The sequence below is a fragment of the Elephantulus edwardii genome, unplaced genomic scaffold (genome assembly GCF_000299155.1).
Source record: "Elephantulus edwardii isolate Elephantulus edwardi_28Jun2011 unplaced genomic scaffold, EleEdw1.0 scaffold00038, whole genome shotgun sequence".
NCBI classification, from domain to species: domain Eukaryota; kingdom Metazoa; phylum Chordata; class Mammalia; order Macroscelidea; family Macroscelididae; genus Elephantulus; species Elephantulus edwardii.
In genome coordinates, this window is record NW_006399788.1 from 16577035 (window position 1) to 16595156 (window position 18122).

Genomic DNA, 18122 nt, shown 5'->3' on the forward strand with positions numbered 1-18122 from the left:
GGGAGGGGGGGGAGAGGGGTGCAACAATGAATGAATGGAATTCCAAAATCTCTGCAGATGTTCATTGAAATGAAAAATAACGAAATTATATAAAAAAAGATTTTCCTGATCAAATGCTGGCGTATGTTCATATGACTTAGTAATTTATCCTTCCCTCAAGTACAGATGCTTTTTCCTAGACCTCCCTCCCAGAAAGAGGCAATGTCTCAGAAACACTGAAGCATACTATCATTCTCCCAGAAATTGCATCATTTACACTACACCTCAAACTGCTGCAGCCATTGCCTGAACAGAGGTGTCGAGTCCACCTCGATCAGTAGCATGAGTTACAGTTGTTATATTAGGAAGTGGGTAGATCACTTTCACATGTTGATTTTGATTATCTACATAAGGAGCATGTCCTAAAGCATCATTAAGTAGACTCAGAGTATTGAAAGAAATGTTTCTTTCCCCCCCAGGCAGTAGGCAGTATTTCTGAGAGCAAGGAACTTAAAAACTTGTATTTGAATATAATACCATTATCATCTGGGCCTTGGAATTATTATTTTCCTTTTCAGAATTGTGATTTTCATGAAAGTTTACAGAAAAATTGGGTTTTCATTTATTTCTTGATACACATTTCCCCTCTCCCCTTTCCCAACCCCCTTCTCCACTTGTCTGTGAGGAGCATGCCTTGTTCCAGATTGTTAACTGTCATACATCTAATGCCTAATGATCTATTCCTTTAAGATAGTCCTTCCCTTCACCTATTCCAGTGCAGATTTCATTATCAAGCCACTCTTTTCCTGTTCCCCCTCCCTGTGTCCATCCTATTTTTTGTCTTACTCAGTATTTGTCCTTTTGTAACTGTGATATTTCATTCAGCATGTCATCCAGATTGTACAGTGTTTAACAAGTCGGTTTTTCAATGCTGTATAATATTCCACTGTGTGAATGTACCAGTTTTTTTTTCATCAATTGACATATTTTTTTTAAATTAATTTTATTGAAAGTTTACAGAGACTTAGGATTTCCAATTATTCATTGTTGCACTTTTCTGCCTCCCCCCCAATTCACTCTTCTCTTTGAAAAAAAAAAAAGAAAAACTCTTTCATTGTTATGCAATCCCTCCACTCCACTATGCAGCCTTCACTCTGGACTTCTGTAATGACAAGAATACCCATCCACATATTTATTTTAAACAGTCTCTCCCTCATCTATTTCAATGCAATATACATCATTCCTCCCCTTCTGTTTTCGCTCAACCCCAGTGTCAGTTCTGTTTTACAACAGTGGCCCTATGCAATATTTGTCCTTTTGTGACTGAGCTATTTCACTCAGCATAATGTCCTCCAGGGTCATCCATTTTGCATAACATATCAGGAGTTCCTTATTTTTCAATGCCACATAGTATAACATTGTTATACCACAGTTTCTCTATCCATTCGTTTGTTGATGGGCACTTGGGTTGTTTCCAGCTCTTTGCTATTGTGAACAAAGCTGCAATAAACATGGGTGTGCATAAATCTGCTTGGGTAGCAGTTATGGTTTCTTTAGGGTAAATTCCCAGTTGTGGAATTGCTGGGTCAAATGGTATTTCTATTACCAACTTTTTGAGAAAGTGCCATACAGCCTTCAATAGTGGTTGCCCCATTTTACATGCCCACCAATAGTGAATAAGGTTTCCAGTTTCTCCACAATCTCACGAGCATTTGATGTTTGTTGTTCTGTTAAATTTTGCTATTCTTACTGGGGTGGGATGATATCTATAGTTGTACCACTGTTTTTTTATCCATTCATATGTTCTTGGGCACTTGGGCTGCTTCCCTTTCTTCGTTATTTGCTATGCTCCAATAAACATGGGTGTGCATACATCGATTTGTGTCAAAGCTCTAATTTCTTTAGGGTATATTCCCACTAGTAGGATAGATGGGTCAAATGGTACACCTATTTCCAGATTTTTAAGGAAGCATCAGACTGCCTTCCATAATGGTTGTAGCATTTTACAGTTCTATCAACAATGAATAAGAGTTCCAATCTCCATATGCTTGCCAGCATTTGCCATCTGCTGTCCTGTTGAACTTTGCTATTGTTGCTGGGGTGAGATAGCATCTCGTTGTTTTGATTAGCATATCTCTAATAAGGAGGGATTTTAAACATTTTTCATGTGTTTATTGATTTTCCTCTTTGATGAAGTTCCTATTCACATCTTGTGCCCATTTTTGGATTGGATTGTTTGCCTTTTTCTTGTTTAGATGCTGGACTATTCTGTAAATTATGGATATGAGTCCTTTATCAGATGAGTTATTGCCAAATATTTTTTACCCAGTGTGGGGCTTCCTTTTTACCTTGTTGGAGAAGTCTTTTGATGTGCATAAGGATTTGACTTTTAGATGGTCCCTTTCATCCATTTTATCTTTTCCTGGTTATAGGTTTTTAGTTATGCTTGAAAGTCTGTTTATGCCCCAGATTAGGGCTTAGAGTTGCTCCTAGTTTTTCCTCTGTTAAACTTTATAGTCTTTGGTTTTATTTCTAGGTCACTGGTCCACCTTTAACTGGTTTTTTTGTGTATGGTATGGGGTGTGGGTCCTGCTTCAGTTTTCTGCAGATGATTGTCCAGTTTTGCTAGCACTATTTATTAAAGAGGCTGTCATTTCCCAACTTTCCCTAGAACACTGTTTAAAATCAAGAAAGGTGGGTGTCAGGGCTATATCTTTCTTTATACCTATTTAATCTGTCTACTCAGCAAATCATTAGAGAAGTTGGACTTTATGAAGAAGCATTTAGTGTCTAGATTGGAGGAAGACTGATCAACAACTTGCATTATGCAGATGACACAACATTGATTGCTGCAGAAGATCAAAGACTATATAGCCTTCAATATGAATTACACCTCAACATTAAGAAAACAAAAATCCTCAGTACCCAGCCAATGGGCAACATAATGAAAGATGGAGAAAAGATTAAAGTTGTCAATGATTTCATCTTATTGAACTCACAATCAACACCTGTGGTACCAACAATCAAGAAATCAAAAGATGCACTGCATTGGGGAAATCTGCTGTTAAGGGTCACTCCATTGTGTTAAGGATCAACAATGTCAACTTAAAGACTAGAGTGCACCTGATTCAGGCCATAGTCATTTCAGTTAGTTGTTATGCATCTACATGTTGGACAATGACTAAGGAAGACAGAAGCTTTTTTTTTTTTTTAAGTTGTTTTGGAGAAGAATACTACATATCCCATGGACTACAAAAAGAATAAATAAATGTCTTGGAGAAAGTGCAATCATGTTGTTCCTTAAAGGCAAGGATGATGAACCTTCATCTCATATACTTTGGGAATGTTAACAGGAGTGGCTAGTCCTTGGAAAAGCATATTATGTTTGTAAAGGTGGAGGGTCAGCAAAATAAAGGAAGACCCTTAACAAGATGGATTGATAGTAGCAGAGCCTGTAACAAGAAGCTTGAGTGTATCAGAGATGATAAAGATGGCATAGGATAAATCAAGGTTCAGGTCTACTATTCATAGGGTTGCTATGAGCCCTAGGTGACTCTATACCATCTAACAACAATAACAGCAGCATCTAAAACACCAACAGCTTTGGCGTTTTATTGATTCTAGTCTTTTGTTAAAACTGTTAATTTTATATCCAAAACACCGACAGCTTCTTAATTTTATTGATTCTAGTCTTTCTTTTGTTAAAACTGTTAATTTTATATCAATTGTTACTTTAACTACCTCCAAAATCCTATTCTTTTCTTTAAAGATTGCCAAATAGTCAAAAGAGACATTCTTCCTCATGCACTGGTTTGCAGGCTTTCAATTTCCATAACCGGAGATCTCAATTGTTTTACATCCATGTCTAGAACCTTTCGAGTATGAGCACTTAGATTGTTTATAATATTCTAAAATCACAAAAAATGGTATAATAATTTTGTTATTTTCAAAATTGGTTCCTAGAGAAGGCTTGCTGGGCTCAGAGGTAAACACACACGTGCATTTTTGTTATTGTTCTTGTTGTTAGATGCTATCCAATTGACTACAACTTTTAATGACCCTATGAACAACAGATCCAAATCTTGTCCTATCTTGCAATGTCCTTCTGATCACCTCCATGCTCAAGCCCATTTTGCAATAACAGTCAATCCATTGTGTTGAGGGTCTTCCTCTTTTTCACTGATCTACTTTTTTTCCCAGCATGGATCCACGTACGATTAAATATTTGACAACTGTAATCTTTTCTCCATTTATCATGGTGTCACCTGTTGGTTCATTGTGCTGGTTTCTGTTTTCTTGATGTTGAGATGTCTCTCTTGCCGTTTGTGTCCCTTCTGCATTCCTATCAGCAGTCTATGAGAGCACCTGCTTCTTTACAGTCTTCTGAGCCCGGAATATCCTGTCAAACTTTAAACTTTCTTTGCCAACCAGATAGTTGAAGAATTGTATCTCAATGCAACTTTGTTCAAAAACGCAACACTGGAAGGATAATCCAGAAACAAGTAACATTTCCACCCAGGGAACATGGTGGAAAAATGAAGGCAAAGCTTTGAGTAAGGAGGAAGAGGGTAGTATCAGAGTTTCCCTTTCCATAGTTTTAATTTTAGAACCATGCTGAAGGGGGTAATTAGAAGAACCATATTGAAGGGGGTAACTAGAAGAACCCATAGGATTTTTTACTGTATACTCTCAGATAAACGGCAAAATGAATCATAAGCAAATCTTGAATTCTACTTGTTGTTGTTATGTGCTATCAAGTCGCCTGCACTCATAGTGATTCTGTGTACAATAGCTCTGAAGCCTGCCCTGTCCTGAGTCACTCTCGCTGACTCTGATAAACCTATCTTCATTGCCCTTGTTACTGGGTCAATTAATCTCATCTGGGGTTTTCCTCTCCTGTGCTGGCTGACCTCCACCCTTAGAGGCATGATGTCCTTCTCCAAGGATCAGTCCCTCCTGACCACATGCCCAAAGTATGTGTGATGAAGCTTTGAAATCCTAGCCTCCAAGGAAAAACTTGGTTTCACCCTCTCCAAGACAGATTTATTTATTTTCTTGGCAGTCCATGGTATGTTCAAGACTCTTCTCCAGCACCACAACTCAAAGGAATCATCAATTCTTCTTCTATCATCCTTAGTCATTCTCCGGCTCTCGAAGCATAAAAAGTAATTGTGAAAACCATAGACTGGATCAGATGCACCCTAGTCTCTAGACTGACATCATTGCTTCTCAGTACTCTGGAGAGGTCCCTGACAAATTTACCTAATGCAATTAATTCGTCTTTTGATTTCTTTAGATTTTTCTAAAAATAATGATATGGGTTAGCAATTCTGAAATTACTACTTTTTTTTTTAAATTACCACTTTTGTAGTCTGGGATGGTCAAAGGCATAAGGATATATTAAGTACATGTATAAGATAATATACAAGAAAATATACTGAGAGCCAGGTTTTCCCTATTGAAGAGAAGTACAAATACAGAAAGAGGAAAAGCTAGCATGAGCCCTATCATGTTTTACTGGAATTAGAGGTATTAAAATATTAAAAGAAGCTGTCATTATATTGATTACAGTCACAAAAATGCAAAGAAACAATAATGAACAGGGCAGATTTCCTAACAGTGAATTTTACATTTCAATTACTTTTTGCCTCCATATATGGAAAAGCTTTTGTATTTCACAGGGAATTCTCTTTTCATCTCTTCATATACTGAAGTGCCAATAAATTGTTCCTCGAAGCAAAGAAGATGAGAAGGGCAGAGAGCTACTTACCCCTGCCAGCCTTGCTCGATGGGGTCACAATTGTCTAAGTAATTGAAACGAATGATGTCAGTGGGATGCTTGTCAGAGGATCGCCAAGGAGGGAGTTCTTTCTCCCCTGGGCTATTCTTCTTTCTTAAAGAGGAAGAAGGTCTAAAAGCTGATGAAGGAGATTGCTTTTCCTCCAGAGAGCTGCTTGCAATAGGCTGAACATCAGCAATTACAAAGCTATCCTTCAGAGGAGTCTAGAAGAATAAAGTTAATTATTTATGTTTTCAATACACTAGAACAACAACAGTACAGAAATAACTCTTATAATCATAGTAATTATGTTGGTCATAATGATTATAGCAGTGGATATTCAGTGAGTACTTGCTATGAGAAAGACTCTACCTCAGACAAGAATTCATGCATAAGCTCATTTAAATGTCACAAAAACCCTGTAGGGTGATCCCTGAAATCATTATTAGTCTCATTTTGCAGAAGAGGAAATTGGGGATAGGAAAAACTAATTAAGTGTTGGGCTGCTAACCAAAAGGTCAGCAGTTCCAAACCACTGGCTGCCTGCAGGATAAAGATGAGGCATCATCTCCCATTGAGATTGACAGCCTAGGAAACCCAACAGAAAAAACAACTATGAGATATCATTTCAGCCCAGTAAGAATAGCAAAATTCAACAGAGCAGCAAACAACAAATGCTGGCAAGGTTGTGGAGAAACTGACACCCTTATTCACCGTTGGTGGGAGTGTAAAATGGTGCAACCACTATGGAAGGCTGTATGGTACATTCCCAAAAAGTTGGAAACAGACTTATCAATTCCACTACTAGAAATATACCCTAAATAAACCAGAACTGCCACCTAAGTAGATATAAGGATACCCATGTTTACTGGGCAGTCTTCTCTTGTTAAGATTTACAGGCTCAGAAAATTGATAGAGGGCTGCTAGGAGTTGAAATCCACTCCTGACAATGAATTTCACCATTACAAGTCAAGCTCATTAATAGTTTGACTCACAACAGAACTAAACCAAGTTCTTTATATTCAAGGGTTCTGCAGCCAAACATTCAACCTTCCATGGATACAAAATATTCTGGGGAAAGGAAATAGTCGAAGCAACCTCTCAACAGCTTTTATGTATCATTGAGACAGCAGGTGGGATTTGAACCATATGCCCTTGGATTGGCAGTGCAATTCCTTACCACTAAGCTACCAGAGCCCCCTCAAAGGCTGAGAGGGAGAACAGTGCTATTTGCATAGCAAATTACTTTGCATTAGTTATTACACACAATCCAGATTTAAAGATTATAGGAGGATATGTGTCATTTATATGCAAATACAATTTTATAGAAGAGACTTGAACATTCTTATACTTTGGAATCCTCAGGGGTTCTGGTACCAATCCTCACAGAAATTCAGGGACAGCTGTACATGAAAATTACCTCTACACCTTCCTTGCTTTCACTGATGAAAATTGGCCTGTGATATGCTCAAAGTGTTATTTTCTTTTTCAGTTTCATCTCTTTCTACATTCAGCAAAGCAAGATCACACAGCCTGGCCTGCATTGACCCAGGGAGGCTTTCAAATGTTAAAGCTTTAATTGTGACTTGCTGAGTGATCTCTCACTGCTGGTGATGAAAACTGAGATGGTTAATAGAAACTGCTTACTGATTCCCACCCCTCCCCTCCTATGTTGCCCAAGGCATGTGCCCTACCTGTCATATCTTAGATTCACCTCAGGGTCGTTTATAGATTTTTATCAGGTATGAAACTCCCAACTATTCCCAAAAGACATTTCTGATCTTATTTCCAAAATTGAGGTTTTTTTGTACGTGTGTGAGTATATGAAATGCATAATGCTTTTATAAGATTGTGGCCTAAGGGAATGACATTATTGGTATGTTGAGAAGCCATTAAGGGCTTAATTTTTGTTCTTTAAGAGATTAAAGAAGCCTTGCTTGGTAAATTGGTTTTCTTAGGTTGTTTGGGAAAATCAAGAAATCCCCCCATTTCTCTGAACAGTATTAGTTTTTCCAACTGCTCTTTGTATACACTGCTACTCCAGGGAAACATTTAATCAGTGTTATAATTATTTATTTTGCCATGTCCTGGGACATAAACTGTTGCTGTTATGTGCCATCAAGTTGGAACCAACTCATAGCTGACCCTCCAGTGGGTTTTCAGGGGCTGTAACTTGCACAGGATAAAACTGGCCATCTTTCTCCTGCAGGGCACCTAGTCGATTGAACCACTTGCCTTTAGGATGGCAGCAACTTCCTTAGGTTTCTTGAAGCAGAGCCAGGACCTCTATACCTCTAGACTCTAGGAAATGCTGCTGTTGCTGTTAGGTGCAATCAAGTTGACTACGAGTTAGAGACCCTGTGAACAACACCTCTGAACCTATGCTGCACCATGCCCACAATCTCTGATATGCTGGAGCCCACTGATAAAGTCACTGGGTCAATCTATGTTGAGAGTCTTCCTCTTTTTCTCAGGCCCTCTACCTTTCCCAGTATGCTGTCTTTAATAACCAAAACACCCAAGCCTATTGCCGTCAAGTAAATTTATAACGACTTTATAAAGCATACCGTAGAACTGCCTTAGTGGGTGTCCAAGGCTGTGGTCTTTGCAGAAGCAGAGAGCCACATCCTTCTCACATTGGGCAGCTAACCTTTTCGTTAGCATACAAGCCCTTAACCACTGTGGCACCAGGGCCCCTTTTAACACATAACAGTGCTTAATAAATACTTACTTATTGCCAAGTTATATTATTAAGAAGATATTTTAGATGTATATAATTGACAGCTCATTACTGGTTACCAGTATTAAATATTTCATGCAAGTCTCATTTAGAATGGACATTCATTTTCCTGAGCTTAATATTTAATTAAATCTGGTATCTGTTTTTGCCAGAGGCAGTCGAGTTTAATACTGTTGGGAATAAATAATACATGACAATAATAAAAACCAACTTCAGGGGGAAAACTTTAGATACAAATGCTAGTAATTATATAGAAATAGTCATCATTAATTCTGGAAAGTAAAAAAAAAAGCTTGACACTTTAACAAAAAAGTAACAAAATCAATGATCACGCTTTATTATAGTAAGTAAACCAAATTTTCCTGTTAATGTCAGCAGAAGTTATTCTGAGGACTGGTTTGGTTTTTTTTCCCCCCCTGGGGTGGCATCATAAATGGGCACTGAATTCTATTAAATGCTTTTTGTTGTTGTTGCATATACTACAATGCCCATACCTATTTTTCTTTTAAAATATTTTTTATTTTAAATTTTATTGTGCTATTTTTGAGAATATATGTAGCAAACATACAGAAATTTAACAGTTTCTAGACATACAATTTAGTGACACTGATTATATTTTTCAAGTAGTACAATCATTCTGTTCTCCTTTTTTGAGTTGTGCCTTATTATTATAAACTCACTATCTTCTTTTTTTTTATAATCAAATTCAACTTTTTTTTATCACTGGGTATCAATTTCCCTACTTCCATAGAGTTGCATTAACTGATTTTCCAACAGAAGACAATTAAACAAAGACCTGGTCTCTATGGTAAAAAAAAAAAGTTTTAGCAGAATCTTTAATTACTGGTAAATGCCATCAAGTCTACTATCAAACTCTGATTCATTGCAACCTTATGAACAACAGATCTGATCCTGAACCATCCACATGATTTCTACCATGTTGAAGTCCATTGTTACAGTCACTATGTAATCCATCTTATTGATGATATTCCGCTTTTCTCTGCCATTTTACATTTCCCAGCATAATGTTTTTCTCTAAGGACTAGCACTTCCTGATATTATGCTCAACGTATGAAAAAAGTTTCAGCATCTTTGCCTCTAAGGAGCCACACTTACTCCAACACAGATCTGTGGTTTTTTCTTTTGGAAATTCATAAAATATAAAAACTCTTATCTAACATGATACTCAAAACCATGGATTCTTCCTTGGTCTTCAGATACATACAAAACAATTAAATACAATGACTTGAATCAGAAACACCATAGTCTTGAAACTGATATTCTTGCTGTTTAGCACTTTAAAGAGGTCTTTAACAACAAACTTTCCCAATGCAACACTTCCCAATGTCTTTGTCTTTTGATTTCTTGACTACTGCTGATATGGTGTTGTTTAAACTCACTATCTTCTATTGTTTCTACTTAATCTCTGGAGTTGCTATTGTCAATTTGATGCTACACAGAAAATTTTTTTCAAGACAAACATTTTTTAATAGTTAAGCTAAACTATTATTTGGTTTTAAATAGACTTCAGGAGCTATCTTTGGCTTAAAGTTTAAAGATAATCTCAGCACAACAGTTTCAGGATTAATCCAACCTCCATGGTTCCAGAAAATCAAATTCTTGTTGTTTTGTGTTGTTGAATGAACTACAACTCATAGCTGTAGTTGAACATCAAAAAGACCAGCTAAGAACCTTGTTTTATCTTGCACCTTCTTCATGATCTCTGACATGTTTGAGCCCATTGTTAGAGTCTAGAGTCTCTGCTTGGCATCTTCCCCCTTTTGGTCAGAATTTGTCTATGAACTCTCTGATCAAAATATTCAGTATTACTAGTTGGGCATCATGCAGTTCTTCTGGTCTTAGGGCAAAGGAGGTAATTGTTCCTGGAGGCAATTAGTCACACATTCCCTACCCTACAATTCCTGACTTTCCCTTTTCTGTGTTACTCTAGTCAATAGAGATCAATTGCTGGTCTCTTGGATGGTCACTTACAAACTTTTAAGACTCTGGACACTATGCAGTAAGAGGTAGAACAGAAAGACTGAACACTTTACTATGCCAGTTAACTGTAATGATGCATCGAACCATGACCCTAAACCCCCAAACCAAAGAGCTAAAGCCCATGAGCTCTTTCTTTTTACCTATGCAGCATTAGAGAACGTTTTCTTGATATTGAGCTTCAATCCATATTGAAGGCTGCAGTCCTTGTCCTTCTGCAGCTGGCGCTTCAGATCCTCCTCCGTTTCAGCAAGTAGGGTTGTGTCACCTTCATAATGCAGATTGTTGATGAGTGTTCTTCCAATCCTGATGCCACATTTCTCCTCACAGAGCCCAGCCTCCCAGATAGTCTGTTCTGCTATAGATTGAATGGGTATGGAGACAGAACACATCCCTGGCATACACCCTTCCCAATTTTGAACCATGCAGTGTTTCCCTGCTCTGTCCTGATGGTTACTTTCTGGTCTAAGTATAGGTTTCATATTAGCATAATCAAATGTTCTGGGATTCTCATTTTTCTCAGAGTCAGCCACTATTGTAGTCCACAGTCAAAAGCCTTTGCATAGTCAATGAAACACAGACGTTCCTCTGGTATTCCTTGTTTTCAGCCAAGATCCATCTAAAATTAGCTACAATATTCCTCGTATCATGGTCTCTTCTAAATCCAGCCTGTACTTCCAGCAGTTCTCTGCTGATGTGCTGTTCCAGTCATTTTTTGGATAATCTTCAGCAGAATCTTGCTCGCATGTGATATTAATGATATTGTTCAATAATGTCCACACTCTGTCAGATCACCTTTCTTTGAAATGGGAACAAATCTCTTCCAGCCAGTTGGCCAGGTGGTTGTCCTCCAGTCCTTTGAGAGGCACATCATGCTTGGGAGGGTGGAGGGACAGCCAGTGCAAGAGAGGAAGACCCTCAGTGAGATGGATTCAGTGACTAGGGTAATTGGGGTAGGTGTGTTGGAGAACGTAAGATTGGCACAGGATGGAGTAGGGTTTACAGCTGTTGTACATAGGGTCCCTACGAGTCTCAGATGACTCAGAGGCACATAATAACAACAAACAATATGCAGCATTATCAGCTAATCCCTTTTTTTGTGGAGGGGGATTGCTTTTTAATAGATACTTATTTTTTTCTCTTTATTAGTATACTTATAATTATTCATATACATTGTGCTTCATTCATGTACATAGTGGGGTATTCTGGGGGTATGTGTGTTTCTCCTGCTCCTTCATTGACATTATGCTTCATAAAATCATTCTCATACATTGTGTTCTATAAAATAAATGACCACCATTATTTATGCCCACCATTACTGCATCTTGTCAGGTTCCCACAGGATCTTTTCCATTTTTTTACCCCCTCCATCCACCCATTGAATTGTGTGATTTCTCCCCACCATCCACATCTCTATTTTTTTATATCTATAAAATTTTATTTTTTTAAATACTATATGCATCAGAGAGTTGGACAATGACTAGGGAGGATAGAAGGAGAATCGACGCCTTTGAGCTGTGGTGCTGGAGAAGAGTATTGAATGTACCATGGACTGCCAAGAAAACAAATAGATTCATCCTAGAGAGGATTAAACCAGGCTGCTCCTTGGAAGCAAGGATTCTGGGGCTTCGCCTGACACACTTTGGACATGTTGTAAGGAGAGACAGGTTTTTGGAGAGGAGGGCAGAGTGGAGGGACAGAGAAGGAGGGGAAGACCCTCTATGTGGTGGATTGATTCAGTGACTGGGGTAATTGGGATGGGTGTGTCGGAGGCAATGAGATTGGCACAGGATAGAGGAGGGTTTAGGGCTGTTGTACATAGGGTCGCCATGAGTCGCAAACGACTCGATGGCACATAACAACAACAACAATACCAACTTTAAATACTATCTTATCCCAAGGCACTTTTTGCCTCTGAAAACCCATTGAAGGTCTGCTATGGATTGATTCTGACTATGGATTGGTTCTGACTATGGATTGGTACTCAACAGCCACATACCAACACTACTTTCTGGAAAGAATCTCACTTTATCATTATGCATTAGTCTTTTTAGATATTACTAGGGTTAGTTTGCTAATACTGTTAAAGGATTTTCGGGTCTATGTTCATGAGGGATATAAGTCTATCGGGTTGGGTTTTTTCCCCCCTTTGCTTGCTTTTAGTATTATTGTAATAGATTGGGAACTACTGCCTTTTCTCTAGTTTCAGAAAAATAATTATGTAGAAGTGGCATTATTTCATCTTTAAATGTGTAATTTAAGAACAAAACAAAACCAAATACAACCAACCACACAAGTAACTCAAACCCACTACAATTTATTGTGATTCACAATGACCCTGAGGCTGTAAATCACAATAGGAGAAGACTACCTATCTTTTTTTAAAAATTTTATTATTATTTTTTTTGTGTGTACCATCAAATCAGATCTGACTGGTACAGGAGGAGATTTTCCCTCCTTCCTCGGCAGAGCATCTGGTGGATTTGAACCTTGCGCCTCTGGGAAAGACTACCTATCTGTGATGATGTTTGAGGAAAGATAAATTATGTTGTCCCATGTGACTTCCTAGAGAGCTCTGGTGGCTTAGTGGGTAAGGAGTTACACTGTCAAGGCACCAGGAACTTCAAACCCACCAGCCACTGTGTGGGAAAAAGATGAGCAACCTCCTCCCATATAATTTACAGACTCTGAAAACAGGTTGCAGTGTCAGTTATATGTCAGTTCTCACTCAATGGCACATAATAACAACAACAACAACAACAACAACAACAATATTGTGGCTACCCAGATACATTACCACTGCAGCCACTTTACAGGGAGTTAGACAAACCACACAAGCATATTGAGATGAGTCTATTAACTTTAGTTTTTTTTACTTAGGTCTGTTTCTTTAGCAGATAAATTTTGGCTTAATATAGCAAATTAGTTCTTAAAGACTTTTAACACCAAAGAAAGAAAATGTTATGCATCAAAGCTATTAATTATTTCAATTCATTATGTTTATGCCTCAGTTTCTTATAAGAAAAGATACTAACTCATGTACTAAAGTCAGTGTTATATGTAATAATCAGAAACCTCTTTTCATGTCATAAATGAGTTTATTGCTTTTCTTTACCTTTTCCCAACAAGCTGAGCTCCAGCTACTGAATGCTCCTCCTTCTCCCAGCTGAGATTAAGACATAGGAAGGCTTTCTAAGAAGACAGAGCTATGGAAATTTTTAAAAGAACTTTTCTAACACTACAGGTTAAATTTTTTATTTTAGGGGGAAAATATTTTCACAGGATCACACAAATTATTGAAATCAGAAAGATTAGTTTATCATACTATTGTAATAATATAAATTATGCAACAAAGCTTGCTATTGTATTTAATGCAGATGAATTCTGCTTTAATACAATAAAACTTCAATCTAAATGAGTAAGTTAAGACTTGATTATTTATGCTGCAGAAGAATTTTCCCCTTTTTAAAGGCTTCACTGCAGAGCTTTTTCATAGAATATAACATCCCCTGTGGTTTTAAAATAATTTAAAAATTAATTTTCATACAATTTTTCAGGAGCTCATCTACTGCATAAAATGACACATAACTGCATGATTAGAGAACTCGGCATGCTGTAGGGAAAAGGCCCATAGAAATTTCCTAGAAGTTATATAATTAATGGTAACTATAAGAATAAGCATAAACAGTGATTATAATGCATAGAAATTCACTAGAGAAATTATTCTCGTATTATTTGCTTTTATGATTGTAACATAAATACATTGTCCCATTCTTTTCCAGCTTGAAAACTTCATGTGTTCATTGTGATCTTGTGTAATTACTCATTTATTTGGTAAATGAGCAAGCATTTCGTTCTAACCGGAGCAAAAAATAAACTCCAGTGCAGCTGCTAGAATTATGAAATACTCATGTCTCAAGTACCATTATAGAAAGGCAAGAAATCGGACAAAGGGAGAATGTGCACATTTCTAACTTTCTGGGTAATGTGCGGTTTGAGGATGTCAGGAGAGTTCTCAGCTGACACAATATATTGAAAAGCACAGTCACGTTCTCAGATAAAAAGAGAATTTTAAAGGCATAGTGTATTTCTATTGAAATATGCCCTTACTTGTGGGGCCCAACTCTGCAGCTGCGCTTTCAGAGGCTGAAAATAGCATTAGGGGAGATTGCCCACCTTTCTGCTGAGGAGAATCTGCTGACATTCAGGTTAGCAAAGCAACACCATGTAAAAGGCCACATGAGAAGCCCTTTCTAAGAATAAATAGTAATAATCAGTCAGTTTTAGTAAGTTCACATCCCCTTGTTTACCTTAGGCTTGGTAACACGAAGTTCTTTCACCATTTTAATATAGTGTTTCTTCCATACGCCCTGCTCAAACGGAGTAGGAGAAAAATTGATGTACCAGTTAAACCGTAAACATTTGAGCATCCAGAGTTGATCCAGTTCTGTTAAATTTTTCCAGTGCCAGCTCACCTGAAAAAAGAAAATTAAAAAAAACCAAGAAGTTTATTGTTTTTGCATGCTTACTTTCTGAATATTTGAACTGTTATCCTCTGAGATAATTTATTTTTTTTGTTCTTTTCCTCTGAATTCACAATGTAATTTTTTATTTCTGACCTCATGTGCTTCCTATTCAGCAACATGGTTTACTTTAAATGCTAATTCAGACTTAAAACTAAAGCTAACTATTTATTGAACATCTATTAGCCACATAGGGATATAAGTATAATTACTACTCTTATTTTGTAAATAGAAAATTTGCATCTCTGTTGGAATTTGGAACTTCCTGAAGATCACAAGAAGGTTATATAAACGCAGTTTTATATATTTTATTTTTCATAGTATACTTCCTTTTTCCTCCATTTTTATAATTTAATTAAATATAAATGTATGAATAGAATACATTTATAGTACAATACGGTATATCATATTGATGTAATCTGTATGCTAAGGAAGAAATTTGAGAAGCTGGACTAGATCAAGACTAAAGGAAGACTCATCAACAAACTGCAATATGTAGGTGATACAATTTTGCTTGCAGAAAGTGAAGAAGACTTGAAGTGCTTTCTGAAGAAGATCAAAGACTATAGTTTTCAATATGGATAACATCAAGAATCAAATGTTTTCACTAGACCAATAGGTAACATCATGATAGATTGAGAAAAACCCAAAGTTGTCAACTTCCTTTCACTTGGATCCACAAACAATACATACAGAAGTGGTCAAGAAATCAAAAGATATTGCACACCCATGTTAATTGCTTCATTATTCACAATCACAAAGAGATGGATGCAACCTAAGTGCCCAAGAAAAAATTAATGGATAGAAAAATGATTGTATATTCATATAATGGGATACTACACAGCACTGGAAAAGAAAGAACTCACAAAATATTATACAACATGGGTGACCCTGGAGAACATTATGCTGAGTGAAATATCTCAGTCACAAAAGGACAAATACTGCATAACAGAACTGTTATAAAGCAGGACTGACATGGCGGGGGGTTGGGAAACAAAGAAAAGAGGGGATAAATAATGAATACTGTGCTGCAACAGATGAAAGAAAGAACTATTTAAAAGAAATATACAATTAGGCATTATTTGTATGACAACAGTTCAGAATAAGAGTTACATAGCAAAGTGGACTGGGAGAAGGGTGGGGGAGAAGGAGAAAACTATGCTACAATGAAGGAATTTTTTTAAAGTGACGTTAGGGAGAAAAATGTGCAACAATGAATGAATGGAGATCCAAGTTTCTTTAAATTTTCATTAAAATTACCAGAAAAAAAAGGGGAAATCAAAAGATGTGTTGCTTTGGGGAAATCTGCTGTCAAGAACCTTTCCAGAGTGCTAAAGAGCAAGGATGTCAATTTAAATACTAAACAAAGTGTGCCTGATGCAAGACATGATATTTTAAATACCATATATCTCAAAGCTAAGGCAATGAATGACTGAAGGAAAAAAAATTGGGTTTTTTTTCTTTTTTTAACTTGAAATTTTAATTAAAGTTTACAGAGATTTTTGATTTATATTCATTCATTGCTGTACACTTTCCTCCCTGCCCCTCCTCTAGTTGGTTTTTCTCTTTGAAAAGTAAAAAAAAAAAAAAAATTTAAAAAAAGAAAAAAACCTTTTCATTATTATACAATCCCCACCACAAGTCCACTCCCCCTGAAGCTCTCATTCTGGACTCCTGTCATGAAAATAATACCCAATCATTTATTCTCTTCAAACAGTTCTATCCCTCATCTGTTTCAATGCAGTATACATTATTTAAACCCTCTTTTCCTAGATTCCCCCTAATCCCGATGTCAGTCCTGTTTTATAACAGTGACATTATGCAGTGTTTGTCCCTTTGTGACTGAGATATTTTACTCAGCATAATATCCTCCAGGGTCACCCATTTTGTATAATATTTTATGAGTTCCTTCTTTTTCAATACAGCATAGTATTCCATTGTGTGAATATACGACAGCTTTTCAATCCATTCGTTTGTTGATGGACACTTAGGTTGTTTCCAACTCTTTGCTATTATGAACCAAGCTGCAATGAACATAGGTGTGCATTTATCTGCTTGGGTGGCAGTTCTGGTTTATTTAGGGTAAATTCCCAGTAGTGGAATTGCTGGGTCAAATGATATCTCTATTTTCAACTTTTTGAGAACGCGCCATACTGCCTTCCATAGTGATTGCACCATTTTACACTCCCACCAACAGTGAATAAGGGTTCCAGTTTCTCCACAAGCTCGCCAGCATTCTGTTGTTAGGTGCCAGCGAGCTTGCTCTAACTCTTAGTAACACTATGCACAACAGGACAGAATCCTGCCTGATCCCACACCTCACTCACAATCTCTGCTGTGCTTAAGCACGTTCTTGCAGCCACTGTGCCAATTCATCTCATTGAGGGTCTTCCTCTCTTTTGCTGATCCTTTATTCTGTCCTATAGGGTTAGAACTAACATGGTGGCACTGACTTTGGTTTTGCTTTTATTCAACATAGAAACGAAACAATGCTGACTTTAACATCCATGTTGTTGTTGGTGTTATGTGCCATCAAGTCGCTTGTGACTCATAGTGACCCCTATGTACAACAGCCCTAAATTGCTCTGTTCTGTGCCAATTGCACGGTCTCTGACACTCCCATCCCGATTATCCCAGTCACTGAATCAATCCATCTCATAGAGGGTCTTCCCCTCCTGCACTGTCCCTCCACCCTCCCAAGCATGATGTCCTTCTCCAAGGACCGGTCTCTCCTCACAACATGTCCAAAGTATGTTAGACAGAGCCTCAGAATCCTTGCCTCCAAGGAGCCACCCGGTTTAACCCTTTCAAGGATGAATCTGTTTTCCTAGCAATCCATGGTATTCTCAATACTCTTCTCCAGCACCATAGCTCAAAGGCATCAATTCTCCTTCTATTCTCCCTGGTCATTGTCCAACTCTCTGATGCATAACAAGTGATTGTGAAGACCATGGCCTGTATCAGACACACCTTAGTCTCCAGAGTGACACCACTGCTCTTCAGTACCCTGGAGAGGTCCCTAACAACAGACTTTCCCATGGCAATGCGCCTTTTAATTTCCTGGCTACTGGTGCCAAGAGTGTTGACTGTGGAACCAAGCAAA

At 37.5% G+C, this 18122-nt stretch overlaps 1 protein-coding gene across 1 annotated transcript in view; it reads right to left on the reverse strand.

Annotated features, from left to right (window-relative positions):
* FBXO16 (F-box protein 16) overlaps window positions 1-18122 on the reverse strand; it is a 57747-nt gene that overhangs the window by 9259 nt on the left and 30366 nt on the right. The window contains exons 4-5 of the mRNA XM_006884930.1: window positions 14807-14971; window positions 5750-5982 (exon numbers count right to left, since the gene is read on the reverse strand). Coding sequence (XP_006884992.1) covers window positions 5750-5982; window positions 14807-14971 — 398 coding nt within the window. The remainder of the gene's footprint in view (window positions 1-5749; window positions 5983-14806; window positions 14972-18122) is intronic.